The 20574-nt window shown below is 40.6% G+C and overlaps 1 protein-coding gene across 4 annotated transcripts in view; it reads left to right on the top strand.

The window, feature by feature from the left end:
• LOC105449598 (lachesin-like) overlaps positions 1-20574 on the top strand; it is a 198577-nt gene that overhangs the window by 163485 nt on the left and 14518 nt on the right. For all 4 annotated transcript variants that reach the window (XM_011688880.1, XM_011688877.1, XM_011688879.1 and 1 more), the window contains 3 exons: positions 2420-2521; positions 16791-16906; positions 17610-17795. In XM_011688880.1, coding sequence (XP_011687182.1) covers positions 2467-2521; positions 16791-16906; positions 17610-17795 — 357 coding nt within the window. In that variant the 5' untranslated portion in view covers positions 2420-2466. The remainder of the gene's footprint in view (positions 1-2419; positions 2522-16790; positions 16907-17609; positions 17796-20574) is intronic.

Genomic DNA, 20574 nt, shown 5'->3' with positions numbered 1-20574 from the left:
AGAGAGAGAGGGGGGGGGGGCGAGAGAGTTCGTTTAGCGGATGAACCGAAACGTCGAGCGCGCGTTGCGACGACCAACGCGTTGCGCATCCTGACGCTTATTCGTTCGCGTCGCGTTTTCATGCAAACTCGACGCGGACAACGAATTTTACTCTTGTATGGGATGCACAATAGAATTTTGGAGGCCTCCTAAAAGTTGGATTCTCCCTTGTCAACCTTGGAATTTCACGCCCGTGTAAGCAACTGGCACATACATGTGCGAAATTCATTTTAAAACTTTTTAACTTTTGAAAATACTTTAACTTACATATAAGTGTCTTAGAAAAAGTTTTTTATGATTTCCCATGATATTCGTACTCAATAAGAGAACAAATATCTTTGCGAGAAAAATGTACATTGTAAATGTCAAACCATGTAAACGTTTTTTTTTAATGCTCAAATATTTTGTATTTATTTCTCATTGGTGCTATCTATATATAAATAGATAATATTTCTATGTTCAAGATTTTAAAATTTTACTGTAAACACTTTTTTTTTTAGTTTAATAAATTAGCATATAGAGCGATACAGAAGAAATATGGACACGCACTTTTTGTAATTAATTTTATTGCTCGCAAAAATCAATACTAACTGCCATTTATTACGAAAGACAGGCGTCTCGCCGCGTTGAGACTCGATTTACTCGTTTTTACGTGCATTGTTCCGTTTGCATAATTATAATGCATTCTAGAAATTGTAACATCTCAGAGCTGATAGTCGATCGTAGATTGATCTGCGTTCGAAGCAGGTGCAGCCTGTACGGGATCGATGGCCGCGCGTCGACACTTTCTTTCATCGCGTGACATGCAAGGGAATAAAAATTCCTCATCCACGATTTTATCGACATCGTGGAATGAGTCGGCGGATGTTCCGTCGACGAGGAAAAAGCATGCCGCAGAACGTGAAAAGAATGGTGCGTTGTCTGACGCAAGAATTCCACAAAAGACACTCTGAACTCTCTCTCCTCTCTCTCCTCACTTTTTCTGTCTCTTCTATTCTTTTATTATAAATCAGTATTCAAAAACTTCGCACGAATACACACACACAATATATGTATATAATTTAATATTAAATATTTGAATTTTATTACAATATTATCGTAATTGTCGTGATTTTCTAATTTTTTACTTACAATTGTATCCATTTTCGGACAAATTTTTTAAAAAGATCTTTATCACGGGATTGGAAAAGTTTAAAGTTACATTGAAGTTTTTCTTTTCATGGCGTTTATTTCCAAGATAGTGTTTAAAAAGTTGAAAAAAGTGGTAATATGATAAAAGAAAATGTGCCGGTGGTATTAGTCCACCTTCGAAAACCGTTTCGAAGATAACAAAGATTAAATATACTTTACTTTGTATATACAACTTGTAACTTCCTGAAAGCTTATTATTATTCCGTCTGTGTTGTTTACATTGCGTACTTTATAGGGAAATTGCAGCTAATAAAATAGATACATTTCTCTCTTTCTTCTGGACTATACTTTTGATTTTGTTATTTAACTTTAACCAACTTTATTTATTTAGCGTTGTTAGATATTTTCTTCTTGTATTTTCTTACATATTATTCCTATTTTCCTTTTCTGTTCAAGAGAATTCCTTTTCCAACAATTTTCTTTATTTTCCTTTTCACTTTTTTTTAGGCGAGATTTCGAGGAGAAACCATGCAGCGGATGCTCGTTGCTAATGCTTAATCGGTCTTTACGCTTCATTGTTCATATGTGCCCGTTCGTGAGAGCCGAATCACGCGCGTGCGATGCTTCCGTGATTCCGTGATCTTCAACCGCCTCGGAATAACGAGGGGACGCCTCTCCCGGCGTAACTCCCTTAATTGGTGATAGGATAACTACGGAGGTGGTCATTAATTACAGTCGGCGAACCCGTGGTGTTGCGGTTAGTTTGCTTCGAAGCTACTTTCGATCTCTTGCTCCTTCTTGCTCCCTCCGTTTCCGCTGAACCACCCTCTCTCGGCCGTTCCGGCGAACCACCTTTTTTTCTCCCTTGCCAATCCTTTCACCTCTGCAAGGGATATCGAAAGAGTTAGAACGAACGATAATTAAAATTGACGTGTTTTCTCTTTCTTTCTCTTTCTTTCTAGTAATAAAAGAATGAAATAAAAAGCATGCGGGGAAACAAACGATGTGTGACGCAGATTAAAACAAGAAACAAATCTCTCGTATTTACTTATAAGCACACAGATAAATCTGAAACTGAACCTGTGAATAATTATTATTTCAGTAGTTTATATTCAATTTTATTGATAAATATTTTATATATAAAAAAGTATTTCAATACATTTAAATGTTGAGCTTTTCATCTGTCAGCGTTGATGACTATCGACAATTGGTGCACGTTTGTTGAAAAATATTTCTGTCTATTTTTCAGATCGCCGACTGGTGTCCCGAAAATCATCAGAAAACTGGTCGACTCTCATGGCAGCGCGGAAACTCGCAGCCCTCTTCGCCGCGGTCCTGCAACTTTGCTTATGTGAGTGAGTCTCCCTTCACCTTCATGTTTGCATGCTGGAATCCACGTAATCCGTTGTTCGAGATACAGCGTCAAGATACGTCAAAGTTCGAATGTAGGAATTCACTCAAAGTTTACGCTTTCCAACTCCATAAAGAAATGAATAATCTTTTTCACATTATTGTTACCTACTTTTTAACATACATGATACACTGAGAAAAAAATTGTTGATTTAAAAAAATATTATTTTATTCAACTAAATGCGGCGGTCACAGGCTGTCAAGCAAACATTTGTTAATTCAACAAAATACTTGTTAATTCACAAAAATATCATGTTAATGATGTATCCTGTTATTGATGTATGTTCAATTCAAAAACATATATAATTGAATCAAAGAAAAACTGCCAACAAAACGCATTTAGTTATTTTAACAACTTTTTTTCTCAGTGTATATGTGCAGTCTGTAACAATAATCTCCAATCGGATGATTGAATTTAGTAAGATTCCAAGTTGTTAAATCAACTATCTGATAAGATTTAGAGACGCTATTCCTAGCGTCTCGTCTTAGGCGAAAAATTTTAATAATTCTTCCGGCCTTTACCATTCCCGACCCTTCTCGCGATGTCATCCGGCAGTCACGGTATTTCCGTGAGCGCAAGAGTACCATGGCAAGGTTCTCATAATTCGATGAAAGAGCCGGGACGAGCGAAGGAAGCGAAATGGACCGTCGTAACGGCGAGAGCGCCGCGTCACATCGTCGTGACGAGAAAAAGGACGAGATTGAAGGTCCAGCAAAAAGGATAAATCGAAGGGACGGTCGCAGGCGTCGCCTTTTAACCGCACCGACTTTCATGAGGAAGCCACGGAAATTCTCTCCCGATGTCGTACAACAACTTTCCTCCGCGATATTGTTTGTTCTGACGACAGCGGGTGTACTGAACCGTTACGTCGAAACGGGAATAACGTTCGAATATTTGCTGCGGAATATGATGTAAATATGGAGATAGTTATGGTTGGCCGATATAAAAGAGTCGTGTGCGATATTTTATAGGATGTTTACTTGAACCATCGACATTTCTGTCATTTATAATAGACATCTCAGACATTTCCTTAGGCGAAAGTAAAGAGTTTACAATGCTTTTCGTTGGTTTCTTTCCTCTCTCGTCCAAGTAAAACCATAATTTTTTGTAACAATTCAATAATTACGTAAGACAAATTAACATGACGTTTTAAAAATGTTTATTATATGTATATTATTATATTTTCAACTATCAATGTTTTCAATCAAGATGTAGGTAACACACGATGATGTCGATGTCTATACACTGGAATTCACTGTTACATAATTCTCTGCAATGTCAGATTTAATTCTTTTTTTTCGTTTGCTCACGTGTCGCCCTCCATCTAATGGTGGATCCCACATGTTATAAACTCCATGTAATCCGTCCTGAGGCCCTTTTATGTGTCAGGCCCTAGGCCTTTGGCGAATAATCCGCCACTCTGTCCATGAGCTTTCCCCGAGTCGACGAAGTTCCGTTGTAAGCCGCGGCCGTAAGACGCAACGGATGTTACCTCGCCGGCCGTTCTCGCTCGCCTCTGAATCTCTTACTCGGTTATATCCGCGCTGCGGTGGCGGCGGCGCCGCAACGACCCTACCCAGGACGATACATCGTCGGGGGTGGCCCCGGCGCGAGGGAGTTTGTAGGATCCACTTAAATCCACCGTGATTTACTCGGGCACGCCGCGTCCAAACCTCCTCCTTCTCCTCCTCCTCCTCCTCTCCTCCCCCTTCACGTCTCCGCCTCACTCTACAGCGGGATGCAGCCGCAGCCGCAATAAGTAATCGAGCCTCGGGCTTTTCGGAAATGCCGATGGAAAGCGTTAAGGAGGATTCGTTAGCCGACGGTTAGCCCTTAAGCGTATATAGCTCGTCATATTTATTACTTCTTTTCCTAGAAGAAGTCATTGAATTAATTATATTTTATATTATATTTTTTACTAACTTCTAGATTTTGGTATTCATACTAGATTATTTTCACTCTTATGTTATTTTCTTAATTGCTTGAACAATCCTTTCTTGTCCTTCTCCGGTACGTCTGCTGTTGTTGCACGAGACACTGCTGCAAATTTCTAAAGCGATAGAATCGCAGAAAGAAATCGCGACGTTTCTTTGAGCTTTTCTAAGTTGATTATATAATAGTGTATACGGGTAAGAAACTCTGTGGGTATTAAAGCGCCGACTCTATTGTCCGCCGAGAATTAAAAGAGAGAGGCCGCTCGAAGGGATTAGAGACGAGGGCGTAATTAATTTCGGCGGTACTTCTTATTTTTAACCGCGCCGGTCTTATTATTGCTCCGCCGCTTTCTTTATTTCACTTCCGATATACTTTGTTCAACGCCTTCTCTCTCTGTCTCTCTCCCTGAGGGTTGAGAGCGAGATCGTACGAAATAGTATTACGGTATTTCTTTGAATCGAGGGAATTTATGGGATTTTTGTGGGGCGCGTTTCAGCTCCCTGTCTGTAAGCTCCGAGAGTCGCGGCGAGAGAGAAAAAAATATATATATTTTTCTTTTTTTTATTACAACGCGGGAAAATAGCACGACCGAAGTTTCTCTACGCGCGCATCGATGCGGAATTCTCTCGCGTGCGGCGCCGCGTCATTACGTTCGCAATTTTTCTCGATTTATTTTGTTATCTGTATTTTTTTGTTGCTTAAGCGGAAACGCTAATTAACGGCGTATCGCGCCGAGCACGCGAATACCATTGCAAAAATGCGAAGCAGCGTCGCGCGATAGTAATCGCGATTAACGTAATAATTACAAATGCGAACGTTAATGCACTCGCCTAATGTCGCGATCCGCGTAACCGTAGTACGTGTGTTCCTATCCCTTTTTTTCCCATACATATCTGAAAATGTTACTTTACGATCGCGACGTGCATTCCCCATCCCTCGCTTAATCTCGCAATACCTGCGCTCTCGATATGTTCAATCTGCCTTACAAAAAAAAAAAAACTAAAATTTTTACATTACATTTTATATTACATTATCCACATTTTTACATTAAATCCATAAAAATTCAAGTCAAAATGAAAAAGATTAATTTATTTTATGACTTCATGGTGAAAATTGAATGTATTAATCAATATTTCGTTTCGTTTTTAAATCGCGCGGTGACATCGGCTATTCTTATTCCAATGTGCCACAGTCGCATTATTCTTTGGCACTTTTCATAGATTTCCGATATATGTCAGGAGCGAAATTTGCATTTTAACTGAGAGACTGCAGTTTATTCCATCATAAATTCGCCAAACAAAGAAATTAGATAAATCGTACTTTTCGTATATGAACGTTCGAAAACTTGATGATAAAAACTACTTTTACAAATAACTTGTCATTTCGACTGTACTACAATCTTCACTTGATGTAAAATGATACATCAATCCTTTTTTTCTTCATTCACTCATTCATACAAAGATAAATATTTAAAAGAATCCTTTCTTTTTCAGATGAATGTCGCGATCCGCGGTCGATCCGATCTTTTCTTTTCTTATTCATATAAGATCACAGAGGCGATCGATCCTCGCCACGTGTTACGCGGAGAGATTTACGAGCTCCTTGAGTTGGCAAAAATCTTTTATACCAGCTTTCGGCTTCGGCGAATTTTTCGCGGATCGCATGGGAAGGGAGCGGCGATACCGCTTCGATCCGCTCCATCTTCATCGGGCGGTCGACGGCGCTGATGACACCCGGGAGAGAGTGCCAGCTTCCATTTTCAATATCGCGCCGACAGTCGCCTTCAGGATCCTCGTCCTCCCGGCGAGGCGGATCCTGCCGTGAGTCTCGCGGCGGGCGTTCGTCATTGCTCGCGACGTTATCAGCGTATTCACGGCACCGCGTGCCGGTTGCCGCCATCGATTCCTATGCGGATGTACGTATACGTATTGAAATGCAATAAGCTGAATCGAAATCAAATATCAGAACTACATCGGCACTATATCGGCTAGAAAAAAATATGTTGTCTCGTCGCTCGATTCAGTTTCACTGGAATCAGGCGTTGTTATCCGACCATGAAATCTATATTTTTAATTTAATATTGCATTGCACAGATACAAAATTAAACCCCTATATATATTCTCATCATTTAGTTATTGTTTATTAATGAAGAAAATGATAAAAATGAGATGTCAATAAAAGTTATGAAAAAAGATACAAATTGTGTCTCCAACGCTACGTAAAATATATTTTAATATTCTGATCTTTTGACAGATTTGCAATCGACTTTTCTTTTATTAAAAATTCAACGGAAGATTGAGCATGTTGCGCTCACATAAATTTGGATTTATCGATGATATGTACATCCGCGTGTATATCGAAGTTCCATACGTTGTTTGTAATTAAATATCGCGAGACACGCGCGTAATTCTCATAAAATAGCAGCGCGATAAGTTACGCGTATAAACATCGAGCGTTTTCATTACGGAAGCTTAGCCCATTCGTTACACCAAGCTCGCGATTTCCGAGCATACAAAGAGACATAATTTACGAGAGGGAGATGGAAGCAGGTAAAGATGCAAGTTTTCATTAAACGTTGATCGTCTTCAAATTAATTTTTATATCAATATATGTATATATGTCGGTTATTTATGTTTACCAAAGATTACGGAATTTAATTCTGTTCGCACGCGCGAGACAGAGCGTTGTGATAAACACACTAAGAATATGCTTTCCATGTTATCGTCGCGACGATATCAAGTGCTACCGTCGAAGTTCGCGCGGGACGCATGTAATCCGCATAATCCGTCAAGCAAGAGGGTGGCCGTAACTGGCGCGGCACGATATGGACAAAGTTCGCCTCGGACTATCCCTACGCCGGCCGGCACTGGAATAATTGAAAATGTCACGACAATTGCACTGAATGCCGCGCCGTAACTCCGCCGTTGACTAATGCAAATGGGGTATATTCAAATTCTATCGGAGAATTAATAATTTTCGCTCGTACCGACCGGCGGCAGCGCGGCGGCGGCGCGTCGCGCGATAGCGAACAAATCGTGTTGTCAAACTTAACAAGGCCGATACTATGTCGTACGTTATTAATACCGTCGTCAAACTTAAGGGAGAGACGTTTCCGATCCGATCCTCGATCGGTCTTGTTTAGCCGACTATCTTACGCTTTCCTCTCCTTCGATCGCCCAGTTGAACGTTAAGTGGGAGGATTCTGAAAAAGAGGAAAGTTATTTACTTAAATTTAAGAGGACAATATAGTTTCTGTGATATAATTGCATGAGATTTGCTTATAAGAAATTCTTCAATTTTAATCATCTCGCGATGATTACTTTTTTCGTCGTTTCCCCCCCCCCCCACCCCCGTTCGAGAGAAAATTCATTCTACGTTGAGCAAAGGATTATCATTAAAATGAAGGTAGGAGATTCTGGAACATCTCGTGGCAAATCTGTGTGTGTCTATGTGTGTGCGCGGGGCTCGAATTCTTCGCGGAGGATGCATCGACGTTCGCGTCACAGCGCTGCATTATTCGCATTCACACACCTGCCGGAAGATTTTAATGGGTGAAACCGTTTGAAACGCGCCGAATATGTTACAGATATTTCGCTCTCTCGCGAACTACGCGCGCCTATATTTTTCCCCGTAATTATTCGCATGTCCGCGAGCAATGCGCCGTAATTAAATTAAACGCGCGTGAGCGTCGCGTCAATGCGAAAATCGTGATACGATTTTGCCGAAAAAAAAGAGAGATAGAGAGAGTGAGAGAGAGAGAGAAGGAGAGAAAAATAGCAGGCAAAACTCCGAGATCGACACGAGATTTCGCGTGTCGCGCGATCTGTTTTCGATGAATGCGTAGGTATATACTTGAACTTTTTGTTCTGAGAATAAAAAAAAAGAAATGAGCAATAACTGCGAAAGTGGTCCGTGTCGCCAACGAGCGTAGAATTGATTCTAAATAAAGCGTCACGTGTTCTTCAGATTCGCCCGAGGCGTCGATAGCCGGGGGACGCACGTGCATCCCGGGGCATAAAAAGCGAAATGAGGAAGTTAGTCACTCTCGGGAGAAGGCTTTATATCGCTTTTACGACTTTAAACGAAGCGCAGCATCGAATGGTACGGCCGACGGTGTATAGCATAGGGAGCAGGGAAAAGTTTTCGTCCTTCTGTTGCTGGCAAGCGCGTTCCCGCCGATCGCGACGGCGAGACTCGCTTTTCTTCCGCGACGCCCGAAGGCGGTACACGGGGAGTTCATTTGGCATTCAGGATATAGGGAGTGTCGGAGATAGCCGTTGAAGGATGCGTGGCCAAATAGACGAGTGTCCGAATACGTTTAAGCAAATGCGTTCCTCCGCCCGCAACGCGCGGAGAAGTTTTATTCTTTTCTTCTCGACGGGGAGCGCGGCGCGCGGCGTTGCGAATCGTTACCGAGCCCCTTTCGCGAAAAGAATAACGGAGTTGACCGACCGTATACGCTTTGGAATCTTTCTCGCGAGACTACAAAATCGCGTGTAACTGCCCGTAATACGTACACGTATAATGAATATCACGAGGAAATAATACTGCATCGCACGTATACGTATAAGGCAGGGACTACGAAATGGAAAATACGAAATTTGTGTGAAATTACCGATGAACTGCAGATATGAAGAAGTTAATGGATATTTTTAATGGAAAAGTTATAAAATCGAATTTATGGAAGTGAAAAAAAAAGTTTGGCCACCGTTAATTAGTATAGTAGCTTAGTATAGATGCGAATACGTCGACAAGAAATAAAATTGCAATAAATTTTGATAGAATAATTAAAAGTATTGCAGCAAATAATAAATAAACTTTCTAAGCAATACATTATAATTGCATATTTTATATTTTATGTATATGAAAAAAATATACAATTATTAATAACGATGATATAACAATTAATAATCTTTATTACAAGATTTTCCGAAGAGTAATTGATTTTAAATCCTTGTCGACAAAACGACGCATAAAATTAATATCGGAGATTTCACAAATGCTCATATAATTGGGATTATAAAATTGTCGAATAAAAAAATATTCCTTCCTGAGAAGCTATAGCGGTAACACACCGGCAAAGGGAATTGGAACACGGTTACCGTGTTTAGTATCCTTAAATGCAAACACGCTGGCATTGTGAGTATTTTCCTGGGGACGTATTGAGAAAAATAACGACGATTCGACGAGGAAGTAGACGTAAACGGAAGAAAAGAATAGAAGTATAAAAGGTGGGCTGAGGAAAAAACCGTCGAAGAGAGAGAGAGAGAGAGAGAGAGAGAGAGAGGAGAGGAGAAGAGAGAGGAGGGCCGTAGCCGCGCTTCCCACAGATTATGCTAACGAGACAATCCTCACGGTACACCGGAGGCGCGTATAACCGGCTTTTTTTTATTTTTCCCGTTCGTTCGGCGGAGATCCCGCGTCGCCTATCTCCCTCAGATCGAAGAAAACGGAAGTAGCGGGCGTATCCTACGGAATTGCCCGGGGCCTTCTCGATGCGTGAGAAAAAAATTCTAGCGGAAGCGAAATCTGTCCCGAAAGTGAAAACAGAAACATTCGCGGTAATCAAATTTCGAAGGTTTTAAGGCGATTTGCCGACGAGTTGATAATGAGCGTTTAGGGACGGATTAAATCTTTTGAAAATGATAGCGCGAGGTGGAGTATTCATAGGAAAATATTTCACATTTATTTACAACGATTATTCGTGCTGCCATTATTTTCTATTTGGTTTTTTTTTTCTTTCACGATTTTGCTGCGCGTTTCAAACTTTTATTGGACATTCGATCCGCACCCTCATTTACCGCCAAAAACCCTCGGAGAGGCAGCCGCGCTTTATCTTTTTTTCCCTGGTACCAATCTGCGGCGTATTTTCGTCGAGCATTCGGTAATCACGCCCTTAATTGCGCAATTACGCACGCTCCCTTTTTTACGGCGGCATGGCAACGTACAGTGACGCGCGGCAAGAGAGAAACTCGCGGGCATTACCGGGAGCCCAGCTCGCTCTTCCCTTTAGACTCCGGTTCTCTCTAACTTCTATCTACCGGCGGATTTCCCCGTTTAAGCCAAAATCAATAGGCGCGTGCTCCGATCTGATAAGTATCCCGAAGAGAGAGCCGTGCTTCTCTCCCTCATCGAGAGAAGATCCTCTTGCGTCGCACACTTGCTACATGGACTGAAAAGTTTCCGGAATTGGATACAAAATGGTACCATATACAAAAATTAATCTTATGGCTGTCGAATATATTCCTTCAAATCTCCGCTGTCAAAATTTTATGACATTTCACCGAACAGTTTGTGAGTTACAGTCATTTGAACAAATTAACTTTTGAGTTTTTAAAAAAATGGAAATTCGGACTCGGTTTTTTCCATTTTTTTTAAACTCAAAAATTTACTTGTTCAAATGACTGTAACTCACAAACTGCTCGGTGAAATGCCATGAAATTTTGACAACGGAAGTTTGAAGGAATATATTCGACAGCCATAAGATTAATTTTTGTATATGATGCCATTTTGTGTTCAATTCCGGAAACTTTTCATGTAGAAATACATTTGTCTGTATGTGTGAAACTGTCTTTGCCCCTTCCACTTACCTTGATTCGCTTGAGCGAAATGTGAAATTGATTCTTACCATTTTTGCCATATCAAACTAATTTTGATAGACGGGCTAATATTAAAATGCTAACTTTTATTTTTAAGAGGACACGTGTCTGCTCCAATATAAAAATATAACGCGAAATTTGATACCACAATAGGCAAGGCGACCCCGCGAGATTGGAGATTTACAATCCCCATTTTAAATTACTTCGCACTGTACGGCGGTATCCCCGAATTTACGCAGGGTCACGTGCGATCTCGTTCCATTTAAACGCGGAACGCTTTGCCCGTGTTTCGCTCAGCTTCTTCCCCCTGCGAGCGTCCCGGTGGCGTTTTTACGCGACCTCCGTCTCGCACGGCCGTAAATCCTTCGTTACCGGAACTTTTTAACGAAACTCTTTCGCGTAATCCCTTCGGCGTTCTGTGTTTGCCGTAAAGATTCCGTCGTCGTCCGCGTGCGACACGTGATGTAGCTCTTCCGTCCCTCCTCCCCTACTGCTCCCGCGCACTTTGTCTTATGCAACACTCCCCCGATGAAGAAGAACACACGCGTACGTGTTGGAGGCGAACTCGCGAGCGCGCCTCCACTCCGCCGTGTAAGAATCCGTGGAATTTTTCGAGTTAGCTCTCCGAGCTGCCGCGATCTGAAAATCCGGAACATTTGAGCAAAAACAAAAAGGCCGAACGTTTAATCCTCGCGGAAATACGGAGTAATTCCCGCTGTCTTCCTTCTCCTCCCCCCCGCCGCCGTAGAGTCGCCTACCTCCGCCTGTTCTCGATTGTCCTTTCGGTCCCAGCTATCCGGCTACCTCTTCTCTTTTTAATTAAAACAGAACTTTTGTTCAATTACATTATACACGGGGTGCTCCAGATTCACCACGAGTCACGAGTTTTTAGTCAAAGGTACTCGAGACCGAATTAAGAAGAATAGAGATTGTTCCAATATAGTGACATCGATAAACGGAGTGTATACAGTAGAAAACTCCATTCTCTCTCTCTCTCTCTCTCTCTCTCTCTCTTTCTCTCTCTTCATTTAATTCCAAGTAGACTTAATTTCGTGAGAAATTTAAATGCCACAATGTTAGTAATAATAACTTTATTGCGTATACAGATTTGATATTGATAAGTCAAATTATAAAAGGCATGAAAAAGAGAACGAAAAAGATGTAGGCGCCAGTAAATTACTGCTACGATATATATCTGTAGAAAAAAAGATATAATTTGATCTCAGGGGGATAAAACATAACGAACGAAAGAAAAAGAAAAAAAGGGTGAAATAACTTAAATAGACAGATCGTAGTATAAAATGTACGGAACGTAAATAGAACCCAAAAGTTAAATGTTGAAAATATTTCGGTGTCAGCTTACAATTAGTTAAATTTTCGCAAAAGAAGAATTCACGTTCGATTTAGCTCAAATTTTAAAGCTTATATCCTAAAGGAAGCTTATTACTGTGCTAAATCTAAAGTTAATTTTCCGAAGGAAACGGATATCCTTCGCCAATCCTTTCGACTTTCAATTGATTAGTACCCGCTTGGTATGTGAGTTGCGTATCGAAATAATTTCGCTGTGGCGGGCGCAAATGTTTCTTTGATGACATCGGCTCATTGTCGTTACCCACGCTAATAGTCGCTTTTGCCCGGAGCACGTCTGCCTATTAGCATACGCATTCGAGCGTGTCGCGTTTCTTGCTCCCAGCCGTCCTTGTTCCCCGAATATCACATGAAATGGAATCTCCGAAAGTGCTCTGCTTCTCTCGCTCATCTCTATCTTGATAACTCATTTTCTTAGTAAACAGCGAAGCGTTATTTCATGAACCATCGTCTACGATTTGCGTAAACGTCTTGTAATTAAGCCAGTTTAACATTTTCAAAAGCGTCATCCTTTTCTTGCATCAAGTCATACTGTTTCTTAATCGTTCGTTGAATATGAAGTAAAATCTCTCCAAATCTCCAAATGTGCCCTTCTCCCACTCATCCTTCTTGATAACTTATTTTCTTAGCAAATAGTGAAGCATTGTTTTATGATTCCCCGTTAAACGTCTGTGATTAAATATATATAGCAAAGTCAGTTTAACGTTGTCAAATGCGTCACCTTTTTCTTTACGCGAAGTCACGGCCGCGCTTCCCAACGCATTTTGGGACCTGACCGCTGAACAAATCTGTGCATTCCGGACGATTACGAAGACGTGCCCTAGAAGATATGTGTGCAGCACGGCGATAGGGAGATTTTCATATCGCGCGGCTCTCCAGCACTGACGATCATTTCGACCCGGGAACATTCCGCTATCTCGCTCGAACGAGAGACCGTTCGGCCAGGGAGGACATTTTAGATTCGCGATTTCAACGATATGGGATTTCTCTCAGGCCGCGTAGGAGAAAGGCCAGGCGAAATCCAAACTCTTTGAATCGGCGGATGGCTCCGCGGCCGCCATTGTGTGAGTGGCTTACCGTCGTTTCCCCGGGATAAAGCGGGGGTATCACCGGATACCGCTCATCCCAAGTCTATCGCCGGTGCCGTCCGCCGGGCTCTCAAGGATCCCGTTCCGTCTCTTGAATTAGAGGGAGGACGACGCCCAGTGACTTTTATAATCGCCTTTAACACCGCTCGCGAAGGGTCGTTTTCAGATGCTGCATAACTATTTTATTAACGCTCGCGAGCGCTTATTGCGCGGCAAGAACGTCTGACGGTCTTATTAGCCCTCCGCGCCCGTTTTCCGTAGAAGAATCGATGTCAGAAATGGACTTACAAACTTCGTCTATCTTTTCTTTTTACCTGCATTCTGTGCCATAATCGTCGAAAATAATCGAAAGAGAATTCTATATAAATTAAAGTATCAATAAGGGCTCGATTAATTAAAGATTAAAACGTTAAAACATTCAAAGGCAATGAGCCAAGCTGGGTGTTACTAGCTGAAATTACAATATATTTTTAACAGAAATGGTCCATACGTTTCGGCTTACATTAAGCCGTTTTTAACGTTTTTCATATATTTAACACTCTATTCCTTAATGATTCACACATCCTTGATTATCTTACAATTCCATTACCTTTTCCGAAATAGACTCCAAGTGTGTAAATCTGTAGTCACATTTTACGCATTTATATGCGTGTTATATTTTTACACAGTTTATCTGTGTTTTACACAGTTAAATGCATATTTTTACACGCTTAATTTTACAATAATATGTGTAAGCGTGTAAAAAATATGCATCTAACGCGTAAAATGTGACCACAGATTTACACTTGGATTTGGAGTGTAGGTTGTCAAAAATTGGTTTAATATAAAGAAATGTTGCTTCTCACTTTTACCACACGACTGTTGGCGTGATTGCAACATTGACATGTAGAAATCACAGACATTACTATGTGGAATTGTACTCTCGTATTCGCATTCAAAGGAAACTACGAGTGTGATGTTAGACGGCATAGCATGAAACATAGACAACGAATTGCGTAAATATATTGTAATTATTGTATAGTGCAATGTATTATTATATGTATTATTCTACTGAGGATGACTTAATATAAGCCGAAACGTATGGAAACCATTTCTATTAAAAATATATTGTAATTTTAGCTAGTAACACCCAGTTTGGTTCATTGCCCTTGAATGTTTTAACGTTTTAATTCTATATAATTTATATAATTTATACGTATTAATTATTTTTATATTTCTCGACACGCTGTAAACAAAAAATCGACTGGACTAATGAATGTACCTGGTAGAAGAACTTCGTGTCTGTCAGTGCAATATCGAGCCAAGGCTACGTATTTTTGCACGAAAATGCCTGGCGGCGCTGCTCGATTCCGCCTCACGTTAACGTAAACAGAACGATGTCTAAAACGAGAAGAAAAACGAAGTTTGTTCCGGCGTTGGTGCGGCCGTGAACATCACGGCGATCTTAATTTCCTGGGCGGATGGTGCGTGATAATTCCGATGAAAAATTCCATCCTGTGCACGGTGTAATTAACGAGGAGATGGCAGACCGCGCGCGCACGCGTTTGCGTTTGTGTAACGCTCGTCCTGTCCGCTCGTGAAAGGACCTAATTAATTAGATATCCCTACGACAAATTGCTGGAATTACACCTCGCTGATTACAATTAGACCAGGAACGAAATTCCAGCGCAATAAAAGCGCGGCACACTAGACTCGCGTTATGTTTTCTGTTCCTCTCTTGCTCTCTCGTTCGCTTTCTCTCTCTCTCTCTTCTCTTTTTTTTTCTCTCTCTCTTACACACACATATTCTCTCTGTGTCTTGCATTCATGCGTGCGAACGCACATATACGTTTTGTCGCTTAACAAGAACTTACTTTTATGAAAAATTAAAGGTAAAATGAGAGTTCCTTCATTAGAGAGGAACAAGAGGACTAAGAGACTAGAGGAGAAAAATAGAATAGATATGTAGCTGCGCTAGGAATGCTTTGAACCTTTCAGAAGTTCTACTTTCTCTTCTCTTAATGAAACTTTCTATTATTTCGTATTTTGGAATTAAAATATCTGAATATTGTTGCGTTATATAAGAAAGGTAGAGGAGTAATTTAATTAAAACATGACAAAGAAGAGGAAAGATACATTGGGAACAATATTACATAAGTGGAGAATGCCAGTATAGCAACAGATAGTTTGTATTAAAATATATTTTATCCGTTGCGCAGTAACTATTACATTTTCTTTACCAGGCCGTTACTTCTGATAAATCTACAACCTTTCCCCGGAGGAGTTTCGCAGCTTTTTTCCAATGAGGCGAAAATTAAATTTAAGTAGTTAATAAAAAAAAAAAAAGGTTGGCAAAAGGGTCGAACGGGAAAGAGAGCGGAACGAAAGCGTGGAGAAACGAGGGAGAAGATTGAGGGAGCGAAGAGCGCGCGGGTGGCTAGAGCAGATCGGCCGATCTCCGTGGTAATCGTAAAACCGACCCATGAAAACCCGGAGGCCGGTGTCCGGATTACGACTGCGAGATTCAAGAATTTTTCCATTTATCGCCCTTCTTGCATGAACGCATACAAGAATTCGATACGAGAATATGGGGTGCAGCTCTCCCCGGCTCTTCCAGACCGGCGCGGATGGGCGCGGGGGTGAAAGCCGAGCGGGGGAGGATGCTCTACCCATCGACCTCCGCCTTGAATATCTAATCGACGGCGTGTTGCTCGCTCATGCATGCACCTCGGCGGCGGCGAATCGCGGCGGTGCATTCCGCGAGACACTGCTCGTCGCCCGGTGCCGGGCGCATTTCGTTCTTTCGTTCCCTTTTTTCGAACGTTCGCGGCGCATCGTATTTTTCCAAGCGCGACGCGCGCACGACACGATCACCTCGCCGTGATATCCGGCGAGATTGGAAAGGGCTGAGCGCGACACATAACGCGTTGTTTTGCTTCTCGTTTATCGACGACGGAGGGCTGAAACTCGCAAATTGATTGTAAATTCAGTGAATCTTTTTTTTATATTTTTTTTTCTGTATGCACGTGACATTGCGTCGTCTAAATATTTTATAACACTTATCCTTTAGTTTATTTTTGTACCGAATTTTCGAGAGCTTTTATTATAGATATCTATAGAAAATAATTTCTATTATGTGTGTCATATTCCTTCGATTTCTGTCTTCGACAATTAATTCGCAATCAAGAGAGAAAAAAGTGATAAAAAGTAATTAAACGTGTCATTGTTGTAATGTTTCAGGCCAAATCACCCCGGAAATTTTACCCGAGTTCTTAGCTCCTTTGGAAAATCACACGGTGATCCAAGGTCGTGACGTCTTCTTCACCTGCGTCGTTAATCACCTGCAATCGTACAAGGTACGACTTTCTTTTTCAAACAATTCTACTCTGTGTATTATTGTAAAAAGTGCTAAAAAAATAAATATCAGAGCACGCTGAATATAAAAAAAAATGTATAATGTACATCTATTAAAATGGTACATCGAGACTTGCGTACCAAGAGATGCGGCAGCGTTATTCAAATCTTCTCTTCAACTATGTAACAAATGTATAATAAATAGCGCATGATGTCTCCGTGAAAGCTGGTATTTTTACCGGAGCGAGATGAAAAAACATATCCGCCTATAAGACAATCTAAATTTGCATCGTTCTCGCGTACAGTTTTACCCGCGAAAACTCGTTTCTTTCGCGAGTCTGACTATATCTGTCCGTAACTACTATATACGAATGACGATACGAGCGTCTGTTACGTTGTGAACTAATTTCAGACGAATTTATATATATGTATATATAATTTGATGTGAAACTTTTCACATTTTTATCTTCTCTCAATTGTCCTTCATTGCGTAGATTTTAATGACGTATTATAAATTTAACTGTAATATTAATTACCTGTTAGTAATAAGTCAGCTGATATATTGAGTTTATTTTTATTTTCTCGATCGCACGGATTTTCAAGCGGCCCTCCGTATTTTTCAATTAGCAAAGTACTCAGTTAAACGCGTAATTCCCGTTTCTACGTTTTATTTCGAGAAATAAAATCCCTTTTCCGGTGTTCCAGGTAGCCTGGATAAAATCGGATTCCCGAGCGATTCTGGCGATACACACGCACCTGGTGGCGCACAATAGCCGACTATCCGTCACGCACAACGGGCACAACACGTGGAAACTGCACGTGGCGAATGTCCAGAAGAACGACTCCGGTACCTACATGTGTCAAGTCAACACCGATCCTATGCGCAGTCAGGTGAGACCCCAAACTCTCAGTAATCACAAACGTTTACATACTTAACTCAAACACTGAAAGTTGAATCTACACGTGTAGAACAACGTACCGTGCAATGTACTTAAAAATTACTAACTCATTTTCTAACGACACTATAACGGTTTTTCCGTTCTTGTGAACGCATCTTTTTATTATTATTTCCTACCTTTTTTTTTTTTAATGACACGGGTACCCGCATTTTTTGAAATACCGCAAATGCCGCTTCACACAGTATTAATCCGGTACGTTGAAACGCGTTGTAACGCGCAATAACAACGTATCTCTGTTAAATTAATTTCCATTTACCTTCTACCCGACGCTTTATTTTTCGACGGCGTTCCCACGTTGGAATCGCGCGCACGGCGGTCGTTATACGCACGCGGCTCTATCGATTTCCATCGACAAAGCGCCGCGTCGCGCTGCGCGATGTAATTCGATTAAAAAGATCGAGGTTTCGCGCAATTTCGTCCGGATCCGTCCGGCGGAATTTTTAAAATTCCATACACAAGCCCGACCATAACTTTTTAACGCGCGCTTTTTCTTCAGCCCTCTCCGACCATTATTTTGCGGTGCAATATCGGTTGTAATATCGGCCTACCGTTGCTGCTGCAATTCAGAGTTGAGGAGCAGTGATTTTTATGTTATTTAAAGTAGAAGATCTTAAGCTGTCAAAATTAGAGTGTAATTACTTGTCTCCAGGTTCTTAAAGATTTCGCTTCATGCTCGAATTTTTATGTGTTTTCGACTTTAACAAACCTTTCTTTTCTAACGAAAAACTAGTCGTCATAAATATGTTACTAAATATAAAAATTTCAAAAACTATAAACACTTCGAATTTAATACAAGTAAATATGTATTTTCATAAGCAATGGAGAAGAAATTATTGAACGTTTCTTACGGGAACGTTCTTACATATATTATTTCGAGATATTTTCTGTTGACCTTGTTAATATTATTCATATACTTTGTCATTTTCCGGCTAAGAAAAAGAAAGAAAGAGAGAGAAAGTCAATGATAAAAACAAAATATTTACGCAAAGGGAAAATTGTGTTACGGCCTGAAATGGTAAGCGAACGAAATCGTCGCGTGGTTTTAATTATGCAGATTTTCGGCAAGGCGCATGCCGCGCATTCGAGAAGGCGCACGGAAAATTATTGTCGACGCAGAAGTGCGGCAGGTGCGCATCGTACTGCCTCGAGCGACTGTTTCCCCCGACGACGAGGTTCTCGGATCGGCCGCTCGAAACACTCCATCGCGCCTTAAATCCCGAGCCGAGTGTTACGCCGTCGTGTTACGATCGACGTTGAAATTATTTATCACGCTTACATCGCTATCTTATTCACTTGGGACGCGCATCCACTAAACTGTTATCGGCCAGTTACTACCTTCTTTCGTAAATCGGCGCTCGTAAATTCGTAAAAGGATGCGCTTAAAGAGAAATCTTTATCGATTAAAAGGTGCAAGAACCGAGGAGAAAGAGCTATGATGAATATTTCGACATTATTAATAAAGTTTGTGGAAATTTGAAAATATTGGCTAAATCGATTAGCTTATAAAAGGCGCTAAATAAACTTAGCCAATTTAAATTACGTTAAGCGATTAAACGTATTATGCATAATCTCCGATGGTTCTTGAAAACTTCTGATCCCAGATTTTCTCCCATTCATTTTTTATCTTCTCAATCTACTTTTCTTTTTTTACACATACATAAACACACACACACACACACACACTCTATCTCTCTCTCTCGTGATATCCCTCTTATCATTTGTCTTGCTTGCACTACGACGAGCACTCTGGGCCCTTTATCTCGCCGCAGGGCCGTATATTGCATCGGAAGGTTTCCCGCTCTGCCGGTCGCATTGAATTCCGCGGGACATGTGCACCGCACCACGACCAGTAAATTTGACCTACATTCACGTTAACCCGTGACACATCGGCGACCGCCGGTACGTGCCCAGGGACGTAAAACGACGTCTTTTTTACACAGCCACGAGACACTTTAGCGCGGTTTATGCCGACTGACGTCTCGCGCAAGGCGACGACGCGATATATTTCCGACCTGGCGAAGTTAATGCTGAATGCTATCACATGTGCAAGATAATAAATATCGTTCAGTCCTGTGCTCACTGGCTTATTACTACACTTAACTGTCGTTCATTCTTATAAATTCGTACCATTTTAATTTTGCAAAATTAATTTTGATTTAAATTTCTTAACATTTTTTTACTTGTGCTGTAAAAATTATTATAAAACTAATAATTAAATTTGACTGTCTTTGTATTAAAAGATTATTTTGTCAGAAAGTACTATAAATATAAAAAATTTATAATTTTCTAAATATATGCACTGTTCTTTTAAATAATAAGATATAAAAGATATTTTATTAGTATTATTTTTAATACTTTTATAATTAAAAAGAGCTTTTAATTACTTTCTTTTTAAGTGTTTTTACATAAAGGGATTATATTGAAGGATGCGCAGAATAGAACAACAGAAATATTATATTGTTGTTTTTACGTTATTTTACCGCTGAGAATATATTGTAAAACAATAAATTTGTTCTCTAATTAAACGCAACTGCAGCTCAGATTTCGTCAATTATATCAGGGAATTTTATATTTTTTATCTATTCGCGCGTTTACATGAAATAAAATATGTGAAAATTTTACGTTTGCACATTTCGGACTATATTACCGTTATAGCAATATTAACTGCGAAATTTAAATGATATTTCACTGCGATATTAAAATATTATTAT

The sequence above is a fragment of the Wasmannia auropunctata genome, unplaced genomic scaffold, assembly GCF_000956235.1.
Source record: "Wasmannia auropunctata unplaced genomic scaffold, wasmannia.A_1.0 LD336074.1, whole genome shotgun sequence".
In the NCBI taxonomy this organism is placed as follows: Eukaryota; Metazoa; Arthropoda; class Insecta; order Hymenoptera; family Formicidae; genus Wasmannia; species Wasmannia auropunctata.
Note: the sequence above shows the minus strand (reverse complement) of the source record. Positions and strands in the feature narration are given on the sequence as shown.